Source organism: Pristis pectinata, chromosome 21, assembly GCF_009764475.1.
Source record: "Pristis pectinata isolate sPriPec2 chromosome 21, sPriPec2.1.pri, whole genome shotgun sequence".
NCBI classification, from domain to species: Eukaryota; Metazoa; Chordata; class Chondrichthyes; order Rhinopristiformes; family Pristidae; genus Pristis; species Pristis pectinata.
The window spans coordinates 33,021,488-33,042,081 of NC_067425.1; the positions used below are offsets into that span (position 1 = coordinate 33,021,488).

General features: G+C 43.9%; 1 protein-coding gene across 7 annotated transcripts in view; it reads right to left on the reverse strand.

Annotated features, from left to right (window-relative positions):
- LOC127581386 (serine/arginine repetitive matrix protein 3-like) overlaps positions 1-20,594 on the reverse strand; it is a 271,960-nt gene that overhangs the window by 14,084 nt on the left and 237,282 nt on the right. For all 7 annotated transcript variants that reach the window (XM_052035765.1, XM_052035761.1, XM_052035763.1 and 4 more), the window contains one exon: positions 5,048-5,185. In XM_052035765.1, coding sequence (XP_051891725.1) covers positions 5,048-5,185 — 138 coding nt within the window. The remainder of the gene's footprint in view (positions 1-5,047; positions 5,186-20,594) is intronic.

The following is a 20,594-nucleotide window of genomic DNA, read 5'->3' on the forward strand; positions in this document are numbered from 1 at the left end:
AAACTGAAACAAAGTTATATAATTTGCAGCAGCACACAATGAAAACCTTTTCAGGGCCTTGAGTTTAATCATCCTACATACGTGGAGAATAATAATGTTAAATACAGAGCACCTTCATACGTGACTCAAATCATCCCAAGAAAAACATACCCCAAAATGTTGACAATATAATGAGATAAATGAGGCATAACCAGACTCAGATGTAAATGGAACATATATTTGCTACAATTCTATTTCATCGACTGACTTATCAGTGATTTCCAGTGTTAAAAAATAACTGGATGGCACACCAACAAAAGCTATTCACTGTTTCTTGGTACACGTGACAATAATAAACCAATACCAATAACCATTGAATGCAAGTGCCTTACCTCGTCTCCCAGCCATTTCAAAGCACTTCACTTCCAGTGAGTGGCTTTAGTTCTATAGTCACCATTGTGGTTTAGTCAGTATTGTTGGGTTAAGTACAGAATCTACTAACCAGTAGTAATCAAGGCAAATCAACAGGCTATATTCTTTGTACCTGAGCTCCTGCAATAATTATGCTTCTCTTGTGTTTGTGGGAATAAAATATATTCTTGTCAAACTGCAGGGAACAACCACGTGATCTTACTAAATCTTTCAGTGAATTGTTTGTGAACATGCATATTCAAACAGCACTGAATGAGGGTAGTTAATCTCAGAAAATAACTAATTCTCTGCACTTTATAAAATAGAAGCATTAGGTTAGAATTATTCCACTTGTCCAGCATCCATTTCTGCACCTTTACCCCAGCGTGCATTACTCAGGGAAATGAAAGGTCACTGACCTGAGATGGTAAATTCCGTTTCTCTCTCCAGAGATGCTGCCTGACCTGCTGAGTATTCCCAGTGAAATATGTTTTTATTTGCTCATGGAGATCCCTGATTGGCATTTGGATAAATATAATCGCACCATTGATCTTACAGAATTGTGAGCATCCCCAGCTGCTCACACAATCAATCCCAAAATTAAATTCAATGCTACTGCAAAGGTGAAACCAGGAATGAACCAGGTTAAATTAAGGCATTTTTTTTAAATTATGAAATAAAAACCTGAATGAACTAAAACTACAAATTTGCTTTTTTTGCTGTTATTTCATAGGAAAAGGAATAATAATCTAAATCTTCTTCAAGATCAAATTAAATTTTTAGACAGTATTAGTGGACAAGCGTATAAAACACAACATCCTAGAAGTTAGATTTCCCTCTTATTTAAGGTGTCTGGGTTCTGTCAGTAGTGCAAATGCCAAATCTGGGTTTAACAAAAAACAACAGATCTGGGTCATTCTTACTTTCAGAAATTGTCATTATGGTGACTCCCTCCCTTCAAGAAGCTTTGAAACCCAAGCTGTGGAACCAAGCAGGCCACAGGTTTGTCACTCGGGAGCTGACTCATGGGACGAGCGACGACACTATTAAGGAGCTTTCTCCAGTGTAGCCACAGGCTGCTTTGGAGATGAGGGAAAACAGGAGAGGACCATGGCAAACAGGAGATGGGGAGGTAGAAGGGAGAAACTGGAGGAGTGGAGTACATGGACCAGGACTGCTGTGCCCCATGTGGTGACTCCAATTCCCCACAGCCTGTAGCAGCACCAGAGCCACAGATATATAGAAGTTAAACCACAAGGGACCAAACAGTCTGGGGCAATGTTTGTACTCCACTCAAGCCTTCACCCTCCCCATTTCCTCCAATGCTATCATTATCTAATTCTTTTTTTCCTTTGAGTGCTTTATACCTGCACAGAATATGGAAGGGACTGCTGCACTGTACAGGAGGAGCCAACATTTCTGGAATTTTAAACCAGTGTGCAATCTAAACTGAACTTAGGGAGCGGACAGATTGGTGAGCATTCCCTTCGGTTCTTACAGCACCACTTGAGTAGCCTTCTGAGTGTTGACTGGTCCACCATCACTTTTTATTGAAGTGTGCAGCAGATTAGAAATCCTCATTGCTCCAGACCAGGATTATGAAAATGCTAAATGGCAAAAGGTTTCATTTGGTACTGGGAAGTATCAATTGGCCTAAACTCAGTTCACAGTATTTGGATATACAGGGATACAAATGAATTGGATAGAGACTGGGTGTTAAGCTAGCAAGACCAATCTGACTGTGAACTAAACTTAACTCCACATGCAGCTCTGGGTCTTGGGTCTCCCTGACCATCCAGCAGTCTCCCCAAATGGAAAATCTCTTGGACAATGCTGCTAGCAAGCAGAAAGAGTGTTGGAGCTTTACTTTTTGTCCTGTTAAACGACCCTGCGTTGTTAGGGTAATTATATAGGAATCTCATCAGATCATGCAACTTAATTCTTGCATGTGAACTTGAACATTTAAAAAAACTCCGTTGCCTGTGTTTTAACTTGCATCATCCTAACTGTATTCTCTAATCTACACGATCATCTGGTTTTAAATTCTCATCCTTATGTTTAAAATCCCTCCACAGCCTCACCTTTCCATATCTCTGGAACCTCTTCTAGACTTACAACTCTCTGAGATAGAACACAGCACAGCAACAAGCCCCTTTGCCCATGACGTCTGTGCCAACCATGATGCCAAATGAAACTAATGCCGTCTGCCGGTGCGTGACCCACATCCCTCCATTCCCTGCATATTCATTTGCCTGTCTAACAGTTTCTTTAACACCACTGTTGTATCTGCTTCCACCACCACCTCTGGCAGCGCGTTCCAGGCACCCACCACTCTCTGCGTAGAAAACTTGCCCCGCACATCTTTTTTAGCCTTTCCCCCTCTCATCTTAAATGTATGCCCTCTAATATTCGACATTTCTACCTGGGAGAGAGACTTTGACTGTCTACCCCACCTTTGCCCCTCTGCAGGTGTCTAGTTCTTGCACATCTCTGGTTTCCATCAGGTACACCTTGATAGCTGTACTTTTAGCTACCAAGATCCTCAGCTTTTGAAACCCTCCTCTAAACCTTTGCACCTCTCTAGTTCCAGCTTCTCCTTAAAGGGGCCCCCTCAATTATAGCTCTTTAACTACAAGTACTGTAAGTACTAATATCTTCTCAAGTTGCCTTTGTTGGACTTTGTTTGATAATGCTTTTGAAAAGTTCATTGAGTTCAAGAGTGAGGAAGTCATGTTGCAGCTTTATAAAACTCTGGTTAGGTCACATCTGGAGTATTGCATTCAGTTCTGGTCGCCCCATTTTAGGAAGGACGTGGAGGCTTTGGAGAGGCTGCAGAAGAGGTTTACCAGGCTGTTCCTGGATTAGAGGGAACTTGCTATAAGGAGAGGTTGGACAAACTTGGGTTGTTTTCTCTGGAGTGGTGGAAACCGAGGGGAGACCTAATAGAAGCTTATAAGATTATGAGAAGCATAGAGTAGACAGCCAGTATCTTTTTTCTGGGGTCAAAATGTCTAATGCATTTAAGGTGAGAGGGGGAAAGTTCAAAGGAGATATGCGGGGTAATTTTTTTTTACACAGAGAGTGGTGGGTGCCTGGAATCACTGCCGGGGGTGGTGGTGGAGGCTCTTAGATAATGTGCAGAGGATGGAGGGATATGGACATTGTGTAGGCAGAAGGGATTAGTTAGGCAGGTAATTACTAGTTTAATTAGTTTGGCACAACATCATGGGCCAAAGGGCCTGTTCTTGTGCTGTACTGTTCTATGTTCTATGAAAGAACTTGTGGGCACTCGACTAAGTTAAAGCCCCAAATAAAGGAAAGTTTGTTGTGTTAGTATTAAAGCCATTGATTCATAATAGGTACTCATCCACCACTTGGTTACCTGCCTCACTGATGTCTTTTAAAGGCAGACTTTAGGTGGTGAACATTAACCAATTACTCAACCATAAGACTGGATGGAGTGAAGATAGCAGAACTAGAAAAGAAAGTTAGAACATTGAACAGTATAGCACAGAAACAGGCCCTTCAGCCCATGCTGTCTGTGCCAAACACGATGCCAAATTAAACTAAATCTCTTCTGCCTGCACATGATCAATATCCCTCCATTCCCTGCATATTCAGGTGTCTATCTAAAAGCTTGAATGCACCATTTCTCTGCTCTTCCCCTCTTGTTGTTGAGACTAGTATGGGAAGTGTCTGCTGTATGCAAGTATACAATAGACTACTGATGCTGAGATGGCCAAGGCTTCAGTGGAAATAAAAACTGCACTACGTTTTTACATTGATGTGATGTACATGTGACAAATGCCACTGCATTTTTTGATGCCATTTTCCTCTTGTGAGTCTTCCCATCCAAACTCCCCCCACTCACGTCTGTGCAGGCTCTGAAGCAAGATGGGCAGCCTGTTTGCAGACCATCTCAGTATCACTGTATCTGGCTACCGGTTGGCACAAGGGAGCAGCTGGACAGCAACTTACCATCAAAAGTGTTACCGCTCCATGTAACTCAGCAGATAGGCAATCAGCAAAGTGGGGTCAACAGCACTTTCAGGGGGCAGTGCAAATTCAAAAAACCAGGCTTGCTATTATTCGATGATCAGCTATTCTTCCAACAACTCTGCAGGCTCTCCTGTCAAGATCACTGGAGCATGGAATGCGATTCCACCTCTGATGGATGGTCTATTGGCATAAGCACACTTGGACACACTACACAATGACTGGAGCTGGTGAGGAGTTAGAAGGAGGCATACACACTTTGGACAATATGCTGCACATCAAGTTCTTAGACCAGCTGTCGAACAGCCAATTAGAACAAGCCAATGCTTGCATTCAGCTGTCACAAGTTTGAAAGCCACATTCACAACCCACCTGCAACTTAATACATAGCCTGTGAAGGAAGGTTTAGGTCAACATAGGAATTGTAAATGAGGAGAAATCGCAAAGGAAAAAAATACACAAATTGCCATTTGATCATGCAGGGAAAATGCTATGATATTCCTTATAAATATCACTATACTCGTGGTAAGATGAAATCTGAATAGCTGAAAAGAATACATGGTCAGTAATTTTTTTCTTCCCTGTTGATACTTCCTTTATTGACTCCATGTCTACATCCTGAACAAACCCCACTGGTGGCTGGGCCCACCCAATGGTGTACCTTGTAATCCGACGGGGCTCCATGAAACTAGGTGAATCCCGTCTCCGTTTTCTAATGGGGGAATAGCTTCTTGATTGACGACGATGTCTCTCTGCTTCAGAGTCATGGTGCCGAGGTCCAATGTCACTATCTCTTTCTCTGTTACAAAGAGAAAATGAATGGATGACGGCACAGGTAAAAGATAAAAAGGGTCCCTGCCTACTTTAACACCTATTCTAACTGGCTTCATCTTGCTATCTAACAGTAATTGTAGAGTGAATATGAAGACACCAACTTTACTAATGGGAAGACACAAGAGAGACTGCAGATGCTGGAAATCTGGAGCAACGCACAAAATGCTGGAGGAACTCAGTGGATCAGTCAGCATCTGTGGGGGGGAAATGGATAGTCGACGTTTTGGGTTGAGACCCTTCATTAGGACTGGACAGAACTTCTCCTCTCTTTCTTTCGAGTCCTGATGAAGGGTCTCGGCCCGAAATGTTGACTGTCCATTTCCCTCCGTAGATGCTGCCTGACCCGCTGAGTTCCTCCAGCATTCTGTGTGTTGTTACCAGTGGGAAGCCCAAGCCCAGCAGCAGCTGACTTTGCAGTCCCTGGGTGAGTGAGGGATGACCTACGTGGCCAGTGGAAGGAGATCCCAAGGTATTCGCCGACCTTTTGATGGAAGATTGGAGAGTGCTTTTGAACTTGACCGCAATTTCCCCAAATGTGAGCAGCCTGCCCATAAGTTCACACATGGGTGAATAGTGAAGAGTTAACAATCTGCCAGGAATTAGCATCTTTAGAACAGAAAGAAGTTTTGCTCACTGCCACTGATCATTGACCTGCTTCACTCTCCACAGATCCTGCCTGACCCTGCAAGTACTTCCAGCATTTTGTTTTTATCTTACTATCAGGGGCCTGTTTTTGATATTTGATTTAAAAAAAACACTGATAATTAATAATATTGAGTCCTTGCCATTTCTAATCTGTTTCTTAAGAACAGTGGGTGTGTGGTGACATCATTAAATATGTAAATCATAGAATCACATAAAAGTAATGAGAGGGAAGGAGGCCATTTGGGGTGTTGTGTCTGAGCCAATTGAAGAATTCCTATCCAACGAAATCCCATCTTCCAGCACCGGCTCGTAGCTATGCAAGTCACAGCTCACTGAATACAGATCCAAGTACTTTATGAGGGTGTTTGCCTCTTCGATCCTTTCAGGCAGAGAGTTCCAGACCCATGTGATGCTGTGGGTGCAAAGGTTTTTCCTCACCATCCCTTTACTCTTTTTACCAATTACTTTAAATCAATATGCTCTGGTTTTTATCTCTCTGCCAAGGAAAATCATTTCATTCTTATTTATTTTTATCCAGGCCCTTACATTTTGCTCACCTTAATTAAGTCTCCCCCTCGGCCTCCACTGTTCTAAAGAAAACAACATTTGCTCATCTGATCTTTACTCCGAGTTACAATTTTCCGGACTGGCAGCATTCCCTTTACACTCCTCCGCAGTGCAGTGAAATCTTTCCTGTAATCTGATGACCAGAACTGACTGCAGATTTAAAGCTGTGACCTAACTAGTCTTGTGTACAGTTCTAGCATAATCTCCTTGTTCTTGTATTCTGTTTTAACCGCACTAGTAGCTCGCTAGTAAAGAAAAGCTTCCCAAATGCCTTTTTAACCACTTTACTGACTGGTCCTACTATCTTTAAGGATCTGTGGATGTATGCTCAAAGGTGACTTGTTCCTTCACCCCTCTCAATAACGCTCTATTATGTATTTTCTTACCTTGCTGCACCTCCCCATTTGCATTACCTCACACTTCACTGGATTCAATTCCATTTTTATTTTTATTTTGTTTTTACTTATTAGTCACATGGACATCGAAACACACAGTGAAATGTGTCTTTTTGCATTACTGAGAATATGCTGGGGGCAGCCCGCAAGTGTCGCCACGCTTCCAGCGCCAACATAGCATGCCCACATCTTCCTAACCCGTACGTCTTTGGAATGTGGGAGGAAACCGGAGCACCCGGAGGAAACTCACGCAGACATGGGGAGAGCGTACAAACTCCTTACAGACAGTGGCGGAATTGAACCTGGGTTGCTAGCGCTGTAATAGCGTTACGCTAACCGCTACACTACCGTGCTGCCACTTATGGCTTTTCTACCCAAGTGATCAGATCATCTACACCTCACTGCAGTTTAAAGCTTTCCTATTCCTAGTCAATCTTGCAGCGAATTTTTATATTGTGTCTCCTACACTTAGGCTCAAATGTTTAATATATATTACTAAAAGCAAGGGAGCAAGTACTCAACCCTTTAGAACCCCATTGGTAAAAGCCTTCCAGACACAAAAACACCCATCAACCTTTACCCTTTGTTTCCTGCAACTAAGCAAATTATGCATCCAGTTTGGTGATCCAATTTATCATCTTAGATCCCACAGGACTTTACTTTTTTTTAAACAGACCTGCCAAAAACAAACCTTGTCGAATGCTTCGCTAAAATCTATATAGGCTATATCAAACAGGGTCTTCATCAACTTCTCTTGTTACCGCCTCAAAAAGAATCAATCATGTAAGTCTGACATGATCTCCCCTTCCCTGTCTGTCCCTGATTAATCTGTGCCTTTCTAAGTGAAGGTTGAAATTGTCCCTCAGAATGGATTCCAATACTTTGTCTGCCGCCAAAGTTAGACTAGTTGGCTTGCAATTACTTTCCATTCCTGCAGCCAGGGACTGAAAAATTAAAGTCCGAGTGGCAGCATTTGCCTCCCTTAACAGCCTGGGATATACTTTATCCAAGCCTGGCAATTTATCCATCTTCAAACATGTGAAACCATTAATAATGGAAATCAAGGAGAAGGCATTTGATGGCATGCACCATGAAAGCTTATTGTGGAAAATAAAAGCTTGTGGCAGAGGACGTTACCTATTGATGTGGATAAAAGATCTGGCGGCTAGAAAGAAACAGAGGTTAGGTATAAACAGGTCTTTCTCTGGTTGCTAAGATCAGTGACCGGTGCTGGGGCTTTAATTTCTTATAATTTATTCATGATTTAGATGAAGACACTAAAGGTACGTTGATGAGGCAAAGATAGGTTAGTACAGTGTAAACAGGATAGCGGAGGCTATAAAGGGATATGGATAGGTTCAAAGAATGAGCAAAAATCTGGCAGATGGAGTGTAGTGTAGGAACATGTGAAATTATCTACTTGGTAGGAAAAATAGAAAAAAAACATATTATATAAGTGATGAGACACTGCAGGACTCTGAGATGTAGAGGGATTTGAGTATCCCAGTGCACGTTTTGCAAAAGGCTAAGCAGGGTCAACAATTAATTAGGAAAGCTAACAGAGTGTTATTGTTCATCACCAGGGGAATTGAGTACTAAAGTGGGGAGATTATGCATCAGTTTTATGGGGCATTACTGAAGTCACACCTGGTCTCCTTATTTAAAGAAGGAAGTTAATCCATTAGAACCAGTTCGGAGAAGGCTGGTACAACCAACACTAGGAATGGGCTGGCTGTCTCATGAGGAAGGTTCGGAAAAGCTAGGAATTTCAAAGAGGGGTAGTGTCACTGCTCTACAGTGCCAAATGCCCAGCTTCAATCCTGACCTCCGGTGCTGGCTGGGTCGACGTTGCATGTTCTCTCTGTGGCCACGTGGGCTTCTTCCAGGTGCTCTGGTTTCTTCCCACATCCCAGAGACCCACAGGTTGGCAGTTGGCCACTGAATGTTGCCCCTAGTGTGTAGGTGAGTGCTAGAATCTGTGAGGAGTTGATGAGAATGTACGGAGAATAAAATATGGGATTAATGTAGGATTGGTGTTAGTGGGTGCTGATGGTCTGAGTGGACTCTGTGGGCAGAAGGGCATATTTCTGTATTTCTCTGTATTACAAAGAAATATGGAGCATATGGGGGAATTTAAAATAGAGGGAGATGTGGAGGAAGGGTCAGATAGTCTTAGGCGAGGTTTAAAGGTCGGCACAACATTGTGGGCCTAAGGGCCTGTATTGTGCTGTACTGTTCTATGTTCTATGTCCTGTATGACAGAACGTAAGGGATCTTGACAGGGTGGATATGGAGACGCTGTTTCCCAGATAAGGGGTCGCTCATTTTATGACAGAAACGGGGTGAAATTTCCCCTCTCAGAGGGTCATGGGTCCTTGGAACTCCCTTCCTCAGAAGGCAGGGGTTGCAGAGGCACGGAGTCATACAGCACCCAAACAGGCCCTTTGGCCTACTGAGCCCATACTGACCATCAGGTGCCCTCATACAGGAACCCGACACTAAGCCTATGTTTATTCAGTCTCCTCATATTCCCACCAACTCTCTCCCCACACATTCACTCATCAACACACACCAGGGGCAACTTACAGTGGCCAATTAACTTATTACCCCACACCTTTGGAATGTGGGAGGAAATGGAGCACCCTGAGGAAACCCAGGGGGGCACAGGGAAAACGTGCAAACTCTGCACAGAGAGCACCGAGGTCGGGATCAAACTCGGGTGTCCGCAGGCTGTGAGGCAGCAGCACTACTCGCTGTGCCACCGTGCTGCCCACACCAGCCGTGCCACTGTGCTTAGAATATGTTTAAGACTGAGGTTTATGGATACTATACAAGCAAGAGGATGAGAGGTAATTGTAGGCAGCAACAAGTTGAGGTTATAATCAGATCAGCCATAACCTGGCAGAACAGGCTTGTGGGACACAGTAGCCTACTCCTGCTCCTAATTCAAAGGTTCGTATGGAAACCCCTGAACATCTCTTTTTGCACTATGTTTACCCCATTCAATATTTCACATTCATTCACAGAACTGCTATTGTCTCTCCTTTTGCAAGGCCAGTTGCAAAATATTTATTAACAACCTTACCCACGTCCTCTGCTTGGACGCATGGATTATATTTTTGGTCGCTAATAGGACCTGCACTTTCCTTAGTTATCCTCTGGCTTTTTATAAAACATCTTAGAATTTTCTTTGATATTACTTGCCGATATCTTTTTCATACCTTCACTTGGTTTACCTGATTCTCCTTTTATTGGCACTCCTAGCTGATACCTCAATTTATCCTTTGTATTATTAAATTGTTTGTACTAAGTTATTTGAAATGTAAAAAACAAACTGCTGGAGGAATTAGTGGGTCAGGCAGCATCTGTGGAGGCAGAATGATGGTCAACATTTCAGGTCGAGACCCTGCATCAGGCCCTGCGTCGACCACCCCACTGCCTCCGTAGATGCTGCCTGACCCGCTGAGTTCCTCCAGCAGTTTGATTTTTGCTCCAGATTGCAGCATCTGCGGTCTCCCCTCAGCTTTCTCTGCTCCAATGTAAACAAACCCAGCTTACCTAGTACCTCCTCATAGCTGAAACTTTTCATCCCAGCATCATCTCTTCTGAATCTGCTCTGCACACTCTCCAGTACAATCACATCCTTTCTAATAACGTGGTGACATCACTGTACACTGTACTGCAGATATGGCCTAAGCAATGTTTTATAAAGTTGTACTGTGACCTCCCTGCTCTTATATTCTGTGGCTTAACTAACAAATACAAGTATTTATATATGCTGACACAAGGACTGCAGATGCTGGAATCTGGAGCCACAAACACAATGCACTGGAGGAACTCAGTGGGTCAGGTAGCATCTGTGGAGTGTCCAGATGAAGACTCTTGACCCGAAACGTCGACTGTCCATCCCCTCCATAGATGCTGTTTGACCCACCGAGTTCCTCCAGCACTTTGTGTGTTGTATCCGCATATGCCACCATATCTACCTATGGTGCTGTTTCCAGGGATTCTTGGATGTGTACACAAGGTCCCTCGGCTCCTCAATACTTTGCAGGGTCCTATTATTCTTTATGTCTTAGCCTTATTAGTCCTCCCAACATGCATCGCCTCACATTTTTCAGGAATGAATTCCATTTGCCACTGCCCTGCCCAACTTACAACTCATCAATATTGTGTTGTAGCCAAAGATTACTCTCCTCACTACCAACACTAGCACCAATGTTGTGCTGTCTGGAACTTATCAATCATACCTCCTACATTCATATCCCTATTATTAATGTGAATAACAAACAACAAGGGTCCCAGCACCTGCGGTACACCACCCATCACAGCTTTCCAATTGCCAAAACAACCCAACATTCACTCTTTGCCTTCTTTCACCAAACCAATTTCGGATCCAATTTGCCAAGCTGCCCTGGACCCCAAGGGATCTTACCTTCTAGATCAATGTTCCATGGGGGATTTGTCAATGGTCTGAAATCCATGCAGACTACATCAACTGCACAAATCTCAATGGCACACTTAGCTCTTTAAAAGAACAAAGTATATTGTATACAAGGTCCTTGTACGTAAGTCAGTGAAAGCTAACATACAAGTGCTGTAGGCAACTTGGAAGGTAAATGGTATGCTCGCCTTCACTGAAGGGGATTTGGGTACAAGAGTAATGACGTCTTACTCTCACTACTCAGTGATCAGACCATAACTGGAATATTTTGCACAATTTTGCTCCATTAGATATTTTTGCATTAGAGGAAATACAGCAAAGATTCACCAGCATGGTTCCTGGGATGGCGGTGGGTCTACTCTATCAGAACAGATTTGGACCAAGCCTCTATTCTCTGGTATAAAGAAAGAGCGATGACCTCCATTAAACATACAAAATTCTTGGTGGGCTCAACAAGGTAGATGTGGGGTGGATGCTTCCCTGGCAGAGGAGTCTGGAACTGGAGATCACAGTCTTAGATAAGTGACAGATCATTTAGCATTGAAACAAGGAGGAATTTCTACACTCAGACACTAGTGAACCTTTGGAATTCTCTACTTTAGCAGGCTGTAGAGGCTCGGTTACTAATTTCATTCAACTAAGATCAACATATTTCTAAACGAAAGAGGAAGTTAGGGATATGGGAATAGGCCATGAAAATGGCACTAAGGCAAAAGATCAGCCACGATCTTGTTGAATGGCAGAGCAGATTCAAGATATTGAATGCCTACTTCTGTTCCTATTTCTTACGTTCTTATACCATGATCTACAATTTCTAGAATCTTCCAGGCTTTCTGCTGTATTATGCTCTCAGTATTTGACGTAGAGGCTGCAGATTTAAGGTGAGAGGGGAAAGATTTAAAAGGAACCTGAGGGGCAAGTTTTCACAGAGGGTAGTGGGTATGTGGAACAAGCTACTAGAAGAAGCTGAAGAGGCGGGTACAATGTTTAAAAGACATTTGGACAGGTACATGGATAGAAAAGATTAGAGGGATGTGGGCCAAACTCAGGCAAATGGGATTAGCTCAGATAGACATCTTGGTCGGCATGGACAAGTTGGGCCTGTTTCTGTGCGGTATAACTCCATAACTCTGTGACTCTAAGGAATCTTTCTCTGCCATATTATGAATTTCCTCTAATGGTTAAGTTTATGCAGTGAGTCGGTGTGGTCTGGAACGCACGGCCTGGAAGGGTTCTTGAAGCAGATATGAGTAACTTTTAGTAAAGGGAATTGCATAACTGGGTATATACTTCCAAAGAACAAGCAAAGACAGATGGCCCCCCTCTTGTGTTGTTCGAATTTATGAAAATGTGGTGCTGCTTGGGCAGGTGGAATTCAGTCCTGGAGAGTGTGAGAAGATGCATATTGGGCTGGGTGGTTACATCTCAGCAAACGTGCACGTCCACCAATGTGGCATAGAACAGAGAAAACTGCATTGTTTAAAATAAAAAAAGACTTCTGACTGGAGCTGACAGGATGTAATGGTACGGAAGCAAGGTAAAGTGCTGGGTTTTGCAGGCAGGCATAGTGAATGTTTTGGGTCTATTGTAGAAGTCTCAGATACTGGAGGAAGTCAGCGGGTCAGGCAGCATCCGTGGAGGGAAATGGACAGTTGATGTTTTGGGTCGAGACCCTTCGTCTGGACTGAATACTGGATGGGCTCTGCATGAAATTTCCCTGCTGCGTTCTACTGCTGGACTCTACATAGATTTCCATGCTGCATTACTCTATGACTCTAATCCATGGTTGGAATCGGAGCTTCCCGAGACTCCCAAGCATTTACACAGGATCTGTTAGTCCGTTCATTTGAACGGCAACTGTATGGCTACGAGGAAGAAAGCATAAACGAATCAAGTTATATGTTATAAAATTGTTTTAATGTTTTTAATTATTTAATATTTTTAAAAAATTAAATGTGCTTTTCCATTCTTAAGTTTTCATAATTTAAAATCTACCTGATAAACTTTCCATAAATTTTATTTACAGCGTGGTAAAAGGCCCTTCCAGCCCCATGAGTCCGCGCCGCCCATTTGAACCCATGTTAACCTACCTGGAGGTCTCCGGAATGTGGGAGGAAACCGGAGCACCCGGAGGAAACCCACGGAGACACGGGGAGAACGTACAAACTCCTTACAGACAGCGATGGGAATTGAACCCCGATCGCTGGCACTGTAATAGCGCCGCGCTAACCGCTACGCTACCGTGCCACCCCATTTATTTAATTTTTATTTAATATTTAATCATTTAATATTTATTCATTTAACATTTAATTATTTAATTTAATAAATTTATTTAATTTTAAAAATTTATTTTTTTTAAATGAGTCCATCAAAAACTCTCAGTTGCCAGTCAGCCTTGGCCAGCAAGATCAGTGATATGACCTGGACCTGGTTAGCTTAGGACCAAACTCCAGCGACGTGTGTGAACAGTGGGCACAGCACAGCAAAATCTGGGCCTTTTGTATTCATGGATAAAATGGAAGTGCTCTCCATCAACTTCCACTTATTGAAATTCTTTGGTAAAACAGCAGAGGGAGCCAGAGTAGAAGTTGCAGGGCATCATTGCAGCAAGATTAATATTTCAGCAGTGCAGCCAAATGCTCCCACCACTGCATTGTGTAAGTGCATCTCTTGATAGAGTAACTGGACTTGGGGGCTGACAATATGAAAACACTGTCGCAGCAGCATATTGCTGATCTATTTTTTAAACATTTCATCATTGCCAGTACTGGGTGGATGATGACAGTCTTCTCGTGGCCATCCCTATTTAAACAAATTCCTCAGTTGTAATAAATTTTATCAAAAAGGACAGCCAAACACCCTTCATCATCACCCCAGGGTCAAAAGAATGAAATCTGAAACCAGTGCCAATACTTCTGTGGAGAAGTGCGTCAGATGAATAAATAAATGACAAGCAATGTAAAAAAAACACGTCCTGGAGATCCTGAAGTAAATCAGAAAAGGATGGAAATGCATAACAGACTCCAGGGAGGGTAAAGACAAGTTAGCATTTCCCTTGATTCCCTCAATATTCAGAAATCTATCGGCCTCAGTTTTGAGTGAACTTACTGATTGAGCTTCCAAAGTCACATATGAGATGCTGGAGGAGCTCACTGGGTCAGGCAGCATCCATGGAGGGAAATGGACAGTTGACGTTTCAGGTAGAGACCCTTCATCTGGACTGGCAGGGTCTCAGCCTGAAATGTCAATTGTCCATCTCCCTCCATAGAGGCTGCCTGACCTGCTGAGTTCCTCCAGCATCTTGTGTCTTGCTCCAGATTCCATCATCTGCAGCCTCTTGTGTCTCCTTGACGTTCCAAGGCCCTCTAGAGCAGAGGATTCCAAAGATTCGCCACTGTCTGCATCAAGAACCTTCTTTCTGTCTCTGTCTGAAATTAGCTACCCATTATTCAGAGATCGTGACCCCTGCTTCTAGATTCCTTAGCCAGGAGAGACATCTTCCCTCCATCCAGCCTGTCGGATCTCATAGAACTTTGTAAGTTACAGTGAGATCTCCTCTTTTTCTTTTAAACTGAAGAGAACAGCGATCTATTCTAGTCAATTTCCTCTCACAGTGCAAAACACTATCCCTGAGATCGGTCTAGTGTATCTTTGCTGCAAGAATAATGTTTTTTTTGGTAAGAAGACCAAAACTGTGCACAATACTCCAGGTCTGGTTTCACCAGCACCCTATATAATTACAGTAAGACATTTCTACTTCTGTACACAAGTCTTCTTGCAAAAAAGGCCAATGCACCATTTGCTTTCCTAATTGCTTGCTCCACCTGCTTGATGACTTTTAGTAACTTGTGTTCAAGGACATTTGCTTAAATGTCCTCGAACATCAACATTACCCATTTGCTCACCATTTAAAAAATACTTTCTTTGTACACCAAATTGGATAACTTCTCATTTTTCTGCATTCTATTCCATATATCTTGTTATTGCCTACTCACTCTGCTTGTCTTCATCCTCTTAAAGCCTCTTTTTAACCTCCTCCCAGTTCCCAGATAATTTAGTTTCATGTGACATTTGGTTCCTTCTTCAAATGATTGCTATAGATCGTGAATAGCTGGAGCCCAAGGACCAATACCAAGTGCTGATAGGACTAAAGACAGCACACCCACAATATTGCAGCACTCCTTCAGCACTCCCCAAGTTTCAGCCTAGCCTTGTGTTCAAATCTCCATCAAGTCTCTGAAGCAGGAGCTGAACCCAGACAAGAGTGCTTAACAGAGACACAAGAGGTTCTACAGATACTGGAATCTGGAGCAATACACAAAAAGTGCTGGAGGAACTCAGCAGGTCAGGCAGCATCTATGGAGGGAAATAAACAGTCGACATTTCGGGTCGAGACCCTTCATCAGGGCTGGAAAGGAAGAGGGCAGGGGCCAGAAATAAGGAGGTTGGGAGAGGGGGAGGAGCACATGCAGGCAGGGGATAGGTGAGTCCAGGTGACAAAGGCTTTTGGCACGCAGGCCTTCATCAGTCAGGGCACTGAGTATAGAAGCTGGGAGGTTATGTGGCAGTTGTACAAGATATTGGTGAGGTTGCACTTGGAGTATTGTGTTCAGTTTTGGTCACCTTGGTATAGGAACGATGTTATTAAACTGGAAATAGTTCACAAAAGATTTACAAGGATATTACCAGGACTCGAGGGACTGAGTAATAGGGAGAGGTTGGAGAGGCTAGGACTTTATTCCTTGGAGTGTAGGAGACTGAGAGGTGATTTTATAGAGGTGTATAAAATCATGAGGGGCATAGATAGGGTGGATGCATTCAGTCTTTTTCCCAGGGTTGGGGATTCAAGAAGTAAGAGGGCATAGGATTAAGGTGAGAGGGGAAAGATTTAATAGGAACTTGAGGGGCAATTCCTTTTTCCCACAGAGTGGTGCGTGTATGGAATAAGTTGTCAGAAGAAGTGGTTGAGGCAGGTACATCAACAATTTAAGACAGTTGGACAGGTACATGGGTAGGAAAGGTTTAGAAGCACATGGACCAAATACAGGCAAATGGGACTAGTCGGGAATCTTGGTTAGCATGGACCAGTTGGGCTGAAAGGCCTATTCCGTGCTGTATGACTCCAGGACTAATACTGAATCCTGCTCCACAGCTTGCACATCTGCACATTTACAGCACTATGCCCACAAATTGGATAATGTGACACCATGTTTTTGCACTTTGCAATACAAATTCTATGAAAGAATTGCACTGGGAGTGCCAGATGCAATAAATGTCACCCTCAGATTCACAGGTGAAGCACTATCTCACCTTGAAGGACTGTCTAGGGCCCTGAATGGTGGTGAAGGAGGAGGTGTAGGGACAGGTGTAGCACTTAGTGTGGTTGCAAGGATAAGTGCCGGGAGGGTCATTTGCGGGGAGGGACGAGTGGACAAGGAAGTCGCAGAGAGAGCGATCCCTACGGAAAGTGGATGGGGAGAGGAGGGGAAGGTGCGTCTAATGGTGGGATCCCGTTGGGGGCAGCAGAAGTTGCAGAGAATGATGTGAATGATGATAAAAAATGATGGCCTATTGTGGACCATAACTTTAGAACATAGAACATTACAGCACAATACAGGCCCTTCGGCCCATGATGTTGTGCCGACATGTTATCCTGCTCTAAGATCTATCTAACCCCTCCCTCCCACATAGCCCTCCATTTCTCTATCATTCATGTGCCTATCAAAGAGTCTCTAAAATGTCCATAACGTATCTGCCTCCACCAACTCTGCCGGCAGTGTGTTCCACGCACCCACCACTCTCTGCGTAAAAGGCTTGCCTCTGACATCCGCCTTATACCTTCCTCCAATCACCTTAAGATTATGTCCCCTCGTGTGAGCTATTTTCGCTCTGGGAAAAAGTCTCTGACTGTTCACTCGATCTATGCCTCTAATCACCTTGTACACCTCTATCAAGTCACCTCTCATCCTCCTTCTCTCCAAAGAGAAAAGCCAAGCCCTAGCTTGCTCAACCTATCCTCAAAAGACATGCTCTCCAATTCCAGCAGCATCCTGGTAAATCTCCTCTGCACCCTCTCTAAAGCTTCCACATAATGAGGCGACCAGAACTGAACACAATACTCCAAGTGTGGTCTAACCAGACTTTTATAGAGCTGCAACATTACCTTATGGCTCTTGAACTCAATAACCCGACTAATGAAGGCCAACACACCATACGCCTTCATAACAACCCTATCGACCTGCACAACAACCTTGAGGGATCTATGGATGTGGATGTCAAGATCCCTCTGTTCCTCCACTCCTGCCATTAACCTTGTATTCTGCCTTCAAATTCGATCTTCCAAAGTGCATCACTTCACACTTTTCCAGGCTGAACTCCATCTATCACTTCTCAGCCCAGCTCTGCATCCCATCAATGTCCTGTCGTATCCTACAGCAACCTTCTACACTATCCACAACACCACCAACCTTTGTGTCATCTGCAAACTTACGAACCCACCCTTCCACATCCTCATCTAAGTCATTTATAAAAATCACAGAGAGCAGGGGTCCCAGAACAGATCCCTGTGGAACACTACTGGTCACCGACCTCCAGTCAGAATACGCTCCATCTACAACCACCCTCTGTCTTCCATGGGCGAGCCAATTCTGAATCCACACAGCCAAGTTTCCCTGGATCCCATGCCTCCTGACTTTCTGAAGGAGCCTGCCATGAGGAACCTTATCAAACACCTTACTAAAATCCATGTGCACCACATCCACTGGCTTGACCTTTATCAATGTGCTTTGTCACATCCTCAAGGAATTCAATCAGGCTCGTGAGGCACGACCTGCCCCTCACAAAGCCATGCTGACTGTCCCTAATCAGCCTATGCTTCTCCAAATGCCCATAAATCCTGTCCCTAGGAATCTCCTCCAGTAATTTGCCCACCACTGAAATATGAATCTCTGGTCTGTAATTCCCAAGGTTATCCCTCCTCCCTTTCTTGAACAAAGGAACAACATTTGCCATCCTCCAATCATCTGGTACTACATCTCTCCTCTAGTTGGCCTGTCCACATACTGTGTCAGGACTCCTTCCTGGACACACATAACAAACTCTGCCTCATCTATCCCATTTAAACTAAGGAGGTGCCAATCAATATTAGGGAAGTTGAAATCACCATTGACAACAATCTTGTAATTTTTGCACCTCTCCAAAATCTGCCTCCCGATCTGCTCCCCAGTGTCTCTGCTGCTACTGGGGGGTCTGTAGAACTCCCAACAGAGTGATCGCTCCCTTCCTGTTTCTGACTTCCATCCTCACTGACTCAGTAGATGAGCCCTCCAGGACATCCTCCCTTTCTACAGCTGTGACACTGTCCCTGATCAGCAAAGCCACTCCCCCACCTCCTTTACCTCTGACCCTGTCCCTTTTGAAACATCTAAACCCCAGAATATCCAGCAGCCATTCCAGCCCTTGTGACAGCCGAGTATCTGTAATGGCCACCACATCATAGTTCCATGTACTTACCCACGCTCTAAATTCATCACCCTTGTTCCTGATACTTCTCGCATTAAAGTAGATACACTTCAGCCCATCCAACTGACTGCAATTTTGCCCTTTCAACTGCCTATCCTTCCTCAGCCTTTCTACACGCTGCATCTACTTGTACACTAAATGCACCAAGCTCTGACTTATCACTTGGGTTCCCATCCCCCTGCCAAACTAGCTTAAACTAGTTCCAGAAAACCTGCCAGGAAGAACATTGGTCCCCCTCCAGTTCAGGTGTAACCCGTCCCTTTTGTACAGGTCGTACCTTCCCCAGAAGAGATCCCAATGATCAACAAATCTGAAACCCTGCCCCCTGCACCAACTCCTCAGCCACGCATTCATCTGCCAAATCAACCTATTCTTACCCTCACTGCCACGTGGCACAGGCGGCAATCCAGAGATTACTACCCTTGAGGTCCTGCTTTTCAGCTTCCTACCTCGCTCCCTATATTCCCTCTTCAGGACCTCATCTCTTTTCCTACCTATGTCATTGGTACCAGATGAATGCGTGGCTGAGTGACTAGTGCAGGGGGCAGGGCTTCAGAGTTTTGGATAATTAGGACCTTTTTTGGGGGAGGCATGACCTATTCGCTAAGGATGGGTTGCAACTAAACTCCAAAGGGTCCAATATCCTGGTGGGAATGTTTAATTTAGTTGTAGAGGAGGGTTTAAACTGATCTGGCAGGGGGATGGAAACCAGGATGTTAGGTTACAAGATGCTACGGTAAGGGAGGAAGTTTATAGAAACAAGTCCAATGAGGATGGCAAGAAGGACAGGCAGGTGAGAAGTCAGGATACTTTGCTGAATAATAGAAGTACAACAAATCAGGATGTTAGGATACAGAATGTTAGGATAGCGGATGAGGTATATAGGAATATGTCTAAGGTAGTATGTAGTGAAGATGGTAAGAAGGATAGACAGGTGGAAAGTCAGGATAATCTGCTGAACAATAGAAGTACAACAAAATCAATAGCAGATACCGGACTAAACGTACTATATTTAAATGCACATAGCATTAGGAATAAAGTGGATGACCTAGTGGCACGACTACAGGTTAATACGACATTGTGGCAATCACCGAGTCATGGCTTTATGATGGATGTGATTGGGAACTGAATGTCCAGGGGTACACAGTGTATAGGAAGGATAGGTGGTTAGGCAGAGGGGGAGGTGTGGCCATGATGGTTAGTAGCGATATAAAATCAATAGAAAGGAAGGACATTGGGTCAGAGGAGGTGGAATCCTTATGGGTGGAGCTAAGAAATAGCAAGGGTAAAAGGACAATGGTAGCAGTCATATATAGGCCCCCTAATAGCGGTCAGGAAGTGGACGATAAGTTGCAGTTAGAGATAGAAAAAGTGTGCCAGAGTGACAATGTGAAGATAATTATGGGGGATTTTAACATGAAGGTGGACTGGGAAATCCAGCAAGGCAGTAGATCTCAGGAGAGTGAGTTTGTGGAATGTCTAAGGGACGTTTTTCTGGAGCAACTTGTTGAAGAGCCCACCAGGGGATCGGCTGTTTTGGATTGGGTGCTGTGTAATGAACCAGAGGTGATTAGGGAACTAAAGGTAAAGGAACCACTGGGAACCAGTGATCACAATATGATTGAGTTCAGTTTCAAGTTTGAGAAGGAGAAGCTGATAACTGGTGTATCGATATTTCAGTGGAACAAAGGAAATTACAATGGTATGAGAGAAGAGTTGGCCCAAATTGATTGGAAGAGTAAGCTGGCTGGAGGGACGGCGGACGAGAAATGGAAGGAATTTCTACAGGAAATAAGGAAAAT